This window comes from Thalia democratica, chromosome 9 (genome assembly GCF_965202585.1).
Source record: "Thalia democratica chromosome 9, ktThaDemo2.hap1.1, whole genome shotgun sequence".
Lineage (NCBI taxonomy): Eukaryota > Metazoa > Chordata > Thaliacea > Salpida > Salpidae > Thalia > Thalia democratica.
In genome coordinates this window covers 19270210-19280068 of record NC_139173.1, presented here as the reverse complement: position 1 = coordinate 19280068, position 9859 = coordinate 19270210, and the positions used below count along the sequence as shown (strand labels likewise).

Below are 9859 nucleotides of genomic sequence, written 5' to 3'. Positions count from 1 at the left end.
TGGAACAGGTAAAAAAAAAAAACCAAGTCACTTTTGCACTAGCGACTATTTTACACATGTCTTATTTTTGCACAGTTGACTTCTAATAAATTAAGATAAAACTAAGTGAACAAAAGTTGTTAGAATATATTTATAAAAAAAGTATAGTCAATCTTATATTATTGTAAAGTTAAAACAAACCTAGTTTAGATAGATAGCAAGATATCTCAATATAAATTGTTTTATATTAGTTTAACTTAACAAAAGGCAAGTGTTCAAAAAACAGAGTTTGTGCGCATCAGAATAAATTAGTTTGTTTTTGAAAAAAAATTGTAAAATGTCAGTTTTTTGCTTGAAAACTTAAAAATTTTAGTTTATGTCCTTTCAAATGCTCGAAAACTTGTGAATTAAAAAATATTGAGAAAAGTTTTTATTTTTCTTAAGTATATCTTATTGATATGTGAATTATTTCTAGATATAAATTAAGTTACCAAAGGCAAAATCAGTCAGTATTTGCAAAAACAAATGCTTAATCCCTTTTGTTTAATATCTAAAAGAATTAGAATCTTTGTTATTTTATTTTGAGTATATTGTTACGTTATAATTATGAATACTGAAAAAAACAAATACAGTTTTAACATTACAATTTAATTCAACATGTTATTAAACTCTTAGCAGTAGGTTCATATATTTTTTAGTTTGTTTATTTAAAGTTATTGAATATATTCATAAGGCTAAAACTTAGCTTTAAGATGTAAGATTATAATTATATATTCATAGTAGAATTATATTTAACAAGTTATTGAGTTGATAGTAATTTTTATTTAATTTTTTTCAAGTATTTTAGTAAATTTTAACACTTTGACAATTTTAATTAGCAAAATGAAGCTTATTTAAAAATTAGATTTTTTATTTAAGAAATTCAAAATAAGTGATAAAAGCATGTATTTTAAATAACAGGTATATAATAAACTCCATTTTACAGTTAATATTTTTAATATTTAGTTAATTTACTATAATAAGTTAAGTGATATCATTATGTCAAAAGTTTTGGGAAAATCTATTTCAATGATAATTGGTTGATAAATAAAAAGTACTTTGCCTCCATAAAAAAATTGGACAACAATGTAATTGCTTTCTATTGCAAAAAAAAACCATGCTCTCAAATATGGGTAAGAAAGCAGTATAGAACCATATGAATTGAGATAGCTATAAGAATGCTTTGAAACAGGTAAGGAGTACTAGAAGCATCAATTCTTCTTATTTCTTCAAACTCAAGCAAGTTTAGCACTATAACTGTTGCTGCTAATGCTATTTGTGCTGAAATTATTTGGGCATTGACTCAAGGCACAGAAGAATTTTTTAGCAAATTTCTGTGATGATATAAGTAAAACTTTCAAAACAAACTTGATGTTGAAAAATAACTTTATTAAGTTTTTATTTTCTTTAAAAGTAGTATTTGTGAATACTTTTATTTTGTTAATTTACTAATTAAGAACAACCAATATCCAAAATGATTTCTAAAGAGGATTTTCCTTACTGTAAAAAATATTAGGCTAAATTGGTCAAAATCAGACTAATTTTTCTAATTTGCACACGAGCCCTACATATAGCTACTTGTTTGCTGTTAGAAAATGAAGACTAGCTTATGAAAGTTCTGCTAACAAATTAAGTTTAATTACAGATTATTATAATGAGTACTTCTTTATTTTGTACCAAGATAAGGTATAAAGAAGTCAAAGCAATATTACATTTTACAAAAAGATATATTTTGATTGCTAGTTCTACTTCATTGAAAGTTAAAAGACCTCAAGAAACATTCTTAAGAACTGAATTTTGTTTACATTCCACAAGCACTAGTTCTAAAAATGTTATTTATAATGGTGAAGAAGGACCCAAATTTAGAAGTTAGTTGTTTTAATTTTTTTAATTTGCTTATATATGAAATAAGCTTTTTAGTTAATTTATTTAGATTGTTTTTTTTTATTGGTTAATTACAATTTTTATAAAGACACATTACGTAAAAAAATTAGCCACACACTCAGGGGACTTTGAAATTATAGGAAATCTCAGGATAACTCAGTATATTTTGACATTTTTTTTAACTGAGGATGACTCAGGACTGTTTTTTTTTTAAGCTCAGGATAGTTTTGAGATTTTTAAAATTCTCATGGCGGTTTTTTTCTATATCTATACTGAGGCTTAGTTGTTCCAATTTCAATATTTTGTTGTTTTGTATACCCAGTTTTGTTTAAGAACATTATTTTTACTGCTTTAAATTGCTTACCAATTTTTTTAATTTGCCTTGTTAATTCTTCTTTATTCTTAGAAATAGAATTTTAACTAAAAAATAAGTATAGACTAGTGTTGTCTAATTTTAAAAAACAGTGTTTCTTATAAGTTTGGTGAACATCTAATGAAGAAGCAAACACATACCTTCCTTTTAACTGTTAAGAATAAAAATGAATATGAGGTATAAGTAGTTTGCACCAGAAGCAAAATATAAAAAATAAACTCAGGTTGACTCATGGCAATTTTTTTGACTTAGAGAGTGGCAACCCTGATTTTCTTATAATATATATTTTAAAGACATTCCTTAGAAAACATTTATTGTTGCAAGGGATATATATAGTTTGAGACTGATGTTTTTTTTTTACCAAAAAAATTAAGTACTTATCAAAATAAAAAACAAGTTTGTAACTGTTTCAGTGCAGCTTTAATTTTCATCAAATTGTAGAACTTATTATTTTTTATTACACACAAAGTAACAAACATGCCTGAATTTATTATTTTCTTAAAGATTAAGTAGATTTTAGTATGAAGGTTTTAATTATTTACTAAAACTTACAATACTTAAAAAATAAGATTATTTTTCAGAGGTTACTTGAAAAATTATTAAAAGATATGATAATTCAAACAGGTTGCTAGATCAGAGTTTTCCAAACTCATTTTCAAAATGTCCCTCTTAGCATAAATTTCAAAAATAATTGCTATTTTTTACTAACTATAGCCCCTGTACTGTTTGATTACATATTTAATTTTTCGATTACACACTAACTATTGCCCATTGTTATTCAAACTGCAATATTGGTTATGGGAAACCCAAGTTTAGATAAAACCTACATTTAAAAACTAAAAAAAAATAATGTAGAATTGGTGTTTAACATTTTAAATGTATAGAAAATGTATAATTTTTCATAAAAATCATCTCAATAAATAGTTTTGCTAAATATATTATTCTTTGGTTTTCTAACTCTTCTTCGTGTTGTAGACCCATAGATTTTAACTTTATACTAAGTAAGTAAAAAAAACTTTTTTTAACATTTTCTAATTTAAAATTTTTTTAAATGCATTAACTTGTTTTAGTCTGGTTTACACTTGAGTAATAATTTTTATGTTACTGTGTTGCTTTATAAAGAATAAATAAACATTGAATTGCATTATAACGACAGGATTGCCTGGAAAAGTTTTTAATTTGTCTTTTTAGGTTGAAATCCTGAAATTTCAAAAAAAAATTACTGGAATTTTACAGAACTTTTACTTATATAGAAATATAATTTTAATAAGATGCAAAAAGTTTTTTTTTACTAAAATATATCATATAAAAGAAAATTATCATAAATTTTTTTTGTTAAAAACTATTTTAAAGTTGCTTTACAGTAATTATTAACAAATGATGGACTAATTAGTTAATTTTATAAATAACCATTATCTGTCTCTAACTTTTATTGTTATTTTTTCGATTTTTTTACAAAAACTTTAGGAAGTCAATTATTTGTTTTGGTATTGTACAAAATATTATGTTAAGATTTTTTAAGAAACTTTGAGAAAAAGAAAGTACAGCGATTTCATTCCAATTTTTTTCTAAACAATGCTTTAGAAATAACCAAACAAGTTTATAAGTATTTGTAGAAAAATAGTTAAAAACAGTTGTTGTCCATCAACATTCCTTAAATTTTTAATCTTATCTCTTAACAATTTTATTTGTTTAAAGTATTAAAATTAAATTTCTGAATTTGTTCTTTTATTTAAGATATATACTTCAGTAAAAACTATCAACATTTTCTTTGACTTAAAATTAACAAATTTTTAAACTTTGTTATTTTTTTTTGTTTTCAAATACAAGTTAGTTGCAATTAATAAAATATATTTAACAATTTTTTGTACAGAAATGCTGAAAACAATGGAAGTAGTCTCAGCTGGTGTTTTGTGTGTTTCACCGTTTATGATAACAGCATGTGACTCAGTTTTAAAAGTAAAAGCTTTATGTATTCTATAAAAAGTTTAAATTTAAAAAACGTATTTTTTATACTATTCTGATTGTTTATACAGTCTTGTAAGATAAGAATTTAGCTTTTGTTTTAATGTTAAAAAAGGGAACTTGCTTGTTAAAAGTATCTTTTTGATTAATTTTTATTCTTAGCCCTAATTTTTTTTACTATATCTGTAAGTGAAAAAGTTAAGTCTTTAAGTTTTGTTATCGATGGTTTATATTACTTTTTTATGCCTGACAATTGTTCTATGTTCATGTTTTATTGTATAAATTTAGTAACACTAACTGTCTCATTGTAGAAAACAAATTAATAGTATAAGAAGGTTATAGTACTTTTTCAACTATTGTAAAGAAATTTGTAGTTTTATTTAAGTTTTGTAAGTTGTTGTTGTAACATATGACAGCTCTCGCAAAAGTTTTAACTTAATTATTTTTTAGAGTTCCCAGATCTTATTACTGATAATCTTAGCTTCTTTAAATACTTTTATTTAATTTTGTGTTGTGTATACAACTTTAGAATCATTACTTCATGAAAGTTAGCTAACTTCACTAAAAATTACATTCATTGTTACATTGTAGAAATAATAAAAAACATAATACACTTTTTAGCAATATAATTAAACAAACCTTATTTCTAGACGTTTTTATTTAAAATAAGCAGTTGTAAACTGACATAATTTATAATTAACTACTTTTTATCATAAAATATTCTTATAAAAGTATTTTGTTAAGTGTATAAATAAGTTATTCAATTTGTTTTTAATTTCAAGACAGTGCTTGTTTCTTCTCTATTGGTATTTACAGCTGTTCAACCCTTAATGCTGTACATTTTTATAAGAAGGTATGTTAATCAACTTGAACATGATCCAATAAAAGATATTTACAGAGCTTCAGTTATATCTCCGTTTGCTTGGAAAGACAGAAAGTATGATTTTAAAGTCATGATATTTTCAAAGAGTACAAGTATTAATATAAATATGTTTCTAGTTGCTACACACATTTTAGCTATAATTTTTTTTAATAAAATGCAATGCTTTTTTACTTTAACACTTAAAAAAACTTACTCATAAGTAAAAGTAACAGTTTCTTAACTAAATTTCCTATGTTTTGTAAAAGCAAAAAAAAATGTTTTTTTTCGAACTACTTAACTTTGAATTAAGTTTGATAAAATATTTGTTAAATGAAATATTATTTGATCTCTTAGTTTTTTTAACAGCTAAAACACTTTTTAATTTAAAAACATATATTTATAACAGAGTAGTTTTCAAGCCAAAAGACTGCAGAATGCCGCTTACACCATCCGCATTTACTTCTTTTTATGTTAACAAGACACCTCTTTTCATAAATTCTGATCAGATGGATTATGATAAATACATGCATATGCTGAGGTACTTGTTTTATTTATAGTTACTACTTATATAAATAGTAAAACTTGCAAAAGTAGATGATCCTAAAAAGATAATCCCTATGACAAGTTTACTTTAAACCATAACTTTGAACTTAAAAAAATATTAATAAAGTATCAGAGCAACTTAGTCTTAAGCTAGTAGGTAATTATTGTTTTACACTTTTAGTTTTGTTGTCCAAGAATTCTGAAATTATGATTCTGAAATTTTGTCTTACCTATTTTCGTTAGATAGGTGTTTGTATAAAAGTTTCAAGTCATTTTCTGTTGTGTTAAATACATCATTATTATAAAGTTTTATGTATTATAAAACCCTTCTGATTTTCTTGTTATCACAAACTTTTTAAGTAAAATAGTTCTTTACGGCCTATATTATATTGTCATTTTTCGGTAAAAAATTGTTTTTTTTCTCTTAAATTAAGTTTGAAACTTCTAACCACATATTTTAAATAGTTTTTAATTACCATATTTTTTAGTTTTAAATGGTTTTATTTATAAAAAATATCTAATGATACTTCTTAACAACTTCATCTTTCTATATTTTAGTATTTTTCACTCATTCAAATGTAAAAACATCTAGAAACCTTACTAATTTTTTATTTTTTATTTTTTTAATTCAGTCGAATTGTGATAACATAGGTTTTTTTCTTAAAAATATGTATAATTTCATAAAAAAAAATATAAAAACTATTTTAAATATACACATTACACAATGTCTAGTTACCATATTAAACGTTTATTTTTATATATCTTCCTTTTTTGTAGTTTAGTTTTGCTTTTATTTTTATCTAATATCTATAAAAAAAATTTAATGGATATTTATAAAATGTAGTATTAACATTTGTTATATATGATACCATATGAAAAAAAAAAGTAAACAATGTAAATATTTATATAATTAACTTTTATTTCAAATTTTTAAAAGACAGTTAAAAAAATCAATTGTTTTGAATTATTTGGTGAACATTTTGTATAAGTCTTTTTATAGTCTTATTTAAAAAACAGTTTTAGTTTTATATACAAGTACTGTAACATGTTTTTTCACATGACTAATACTTTCAATTAAAATTAAAATGTTTTTTTTTTTTTTGCATACTTACTAATACTTTCTTTTTAAGTATCTTAAATGTTTGTTATATAATTTAAAACCTTTACTAATTGAGTTTTACACATGCTTTAAAATTTTAAAACTTTAAATAAGTAATAAAATCACTAAAATTTTTTTTTTCCTTATTTATATTTTTTTGATCAAACTAAATGTCTAATTTCGTACTAAATGTTTATGCATTTTTCAAATTTTAAAATTATAATTGAAAGTTATGAAGGTTAAAATGTTAACTAATTTTTATTTACAAGTTTTATATTTCAGTTATATTTTAAAATAAGTATTGAGTCCTTTTGTCCAAATATTATTCCGTAAACCAGGGTTTCCCAAACTTTTTTCAAATGGCCCCCTTTGAAGAAATTAAAAAAGTCTTTTTTGCTCTCCAGCAGCAACTCCAGTATATCTAGTGTAAGTTTTTAATTATGACGTAATGACCCCCTGGTGGCTCCTTTACTGCTTATGCCCCCCCCCCCCCTTCGCTGCATATGGCTCCCTGAGTATCTTTCATGGCCCCCAAGGGGGCCACTTGGCCATATTTGGGAAGTCCTGCCGTAAAATAATCTGAAAATTAAAATTTAAGTCTTGAAAATTGACCAAACTATAAACTTTTTCGTTTACACCCATTAACTTATGTTTTAACTGTTTAAAAATGAAAAACGCTAAGAGCGTACTGTACATCTAAGTCAGCGGTTATTAACTGTGTTAATTTTTATTAATTTTCTTTTTAATTTATAAGTAAGAATTTAACTATATCTTTATCAGTTTAAATAGACTCTTTACTTTTACAAATGTTTTTATTTTATAAGCTTAAAGTTCAAAAAAATTAGTTTTTTACCTCAAACTTAAACACTATTTTGTACATTGGGGATTAATTTAGTATTAACTTTCCAAAAAGGTTTAAAACAAAAAAAAAAGGTTAAGAACTACTGATCTAAATTGAGTAAACTTAATTCCTCGGTAAATTTTTTGAATATAATAATCAAAATTTAGATATGCTTCAGATCTTGACTTTGAAAACCCCGATAGACAGAAAACATATGAAGAAAAACGAAACGAAAAAGAAGGAATATAAAGTGGTATTCGCAATTGTAGTTCTCTAAATTTTAGGAAAATAATTTGTCGTTTTAAACTTAAAATTGAATAGGTAGTAATTTTAAGTTTAGGCAATTTAATGTATCTTGATGTGTATCTATCAAATTTTGGATAAAACTAAGAGTTTTTAGTTTATCTGAAACAATCAATTTTTTAATTTTTTACACTCTTTAAGTTTTATAGTGTTGTACTGTCTTTGATATTATATTAGTTTTATAATAAAAATTTAGTAGCTCTAAATAATAAATCAATTTTTACAAGGTTAGTTGTATTAAATAGTTTTTGAAGTTTTATTCCTCATTATTGTTTACTTTAATTTTGAAAACGTGTTAATTACTAAGCTAATTTTAAGTGATCTTGTTTATACTTAACTATTAAAAAGTATCATTTTATATACTTGAACAATAAATATAACTGACAAGTTTGTATACATATGTTTTTTTTTTAATTGTAAAAATAATTACTGCTTGTGATTTTGTTTTGACTTTAAGTTTTAGTATATATATCAACAAACTGAAACCATTCAAAGTATTTCAGATATACACGGAACTGAGTTTGATACTTATTATTATTATTTAATACTATTTAATTATGAAATAATTTATTTAATTTATACATTTAACTCATCCTGTGCATCATTAAATTTTACTGATAAAAAAAAGTCATCCTTCAGAATTATTTTTAAACACTTGAGATAGAAATAGAATAGAGAGTAACAGTATTGGTATTATATATGTTTAAATGACCAGAACTAGATGTATATACAATGTTTAAGTTGCATTTTGTGTATAACTTTGAAATGATTAATATCAAAAAAAAGTTTAACAGGTTGGTATAAATAGTGCATAGATAAAAACTTTCATGAAAGTTAAAGTTTTTCCTTTTTACGTTTAACTCTTACAGTAAAAACTATTTGTTTAATCTTTAATTATTCAAACACAATAACAATTGTCACATATATATTCAATAATGTTATATGGAGGTATCTGTTCTATAGTAAAGACGTGACATAAACTTGTTTAGTTAGTTTAATTTTAATTAAATAATTAACTAATGCAGTCTTAAAGTAAAATTTAAATGTAGGTTTATATACAATTAAAGTTAAAGTAACGAAAAAAAGTTAGTTGTCTTGCACATAATAATTATTTAATCAAGGAACTAGTTTTTATCTTAAATAACTTAACTTCAAAACTTTTTATTGTAGAAACGTGAAAAAAAAAATTAAGACATTTAACTTAGAAAAATGTAATTTATATCTTTAAAACTTAATTGCTGTACGTTAAAGTTTTTGTATTTGTTAAGTTTTTATTTTCGAACAAGTTTATTTTGTTTAATGAAAATTTATTTTTTATTGTTTGTTTTCGTTACGAACATAGAAGAAAAACATAGGTTTTTGTAATGATAAATATTTGCAGCGTATTTTAATTTAAGAGGCTTTTCAATATTAGAGAATCGTTCAACCAAAACTATTTCTATTTAACTTCAGTGTTTAACGACATAAATATTTTCCTAAACTGTAGATGAATGTTCTTGTATTAGTATAATTTTGAAGTTATCAAATGGCTAAAAGAGTAAGTTGAAATAAAAAAAAATATTTAAACTCTTTCATGCACTAATCTCCACAAGAGTCTGCTGAATTCAGTAACTAAAAACGAAGACCTTGTACACATTTTTGTATGGTTGGCATCTATCTTTATTTCTTAATAAGTGTTACATATTATATTATTTTTAGATATATAACGGCCTTGATATTTTTAACATTGACAAAGTTTTTATCGTCAAAAGCATGATTAAATGAGTTTAAGTTATTTTTAATTAAAAATTACCTAAGCTGAAAAAAATTTGAGTTTAAACTATAACTTGATGTCTAGTAAACTTATTAATTTTTTGGTTGAGTGGAGAATAGTATATAAAAAAAACTAATAGCAATGGATAGTTTACTAGTAAAGGGTCTATATCCGATAAATGGGTGTGGTTAATTTTACAACTTCTTTTAAGGTGGGGG

General features: G+C 23.4%; 1 protein-coding gene across 1 annotated transcript; it reads left to right on the top strand.

Annotated features, from left to right (window-relative positions):
• Nucleotides 1–1668: 1668 nt before the first annotated feature.
• On the top strand, nt 1669–8255 carry LOC145844467 (transmembrane protein 70 homolog, mitochondrial-like). The gene is made up of 5 exons (XM_082951871.1): nt 1669–1886; nt 4149–4234; nt 5023–5177; nt 5509–5640; nt 7753–8255. Exons 1-5 carry the CDS (start codon nt 1673–1675, stop codon nt 7832–7834), a joined length of 669 nt encoding a protein of 222 aa, XP_082807997.1. The 5' UTR covers nt 1669–1672; the 3' UTR covers nt 7835–8255.
• The last annotated feature ends 1604 nt before the right edge of the window (nt 8256–9859 follow it).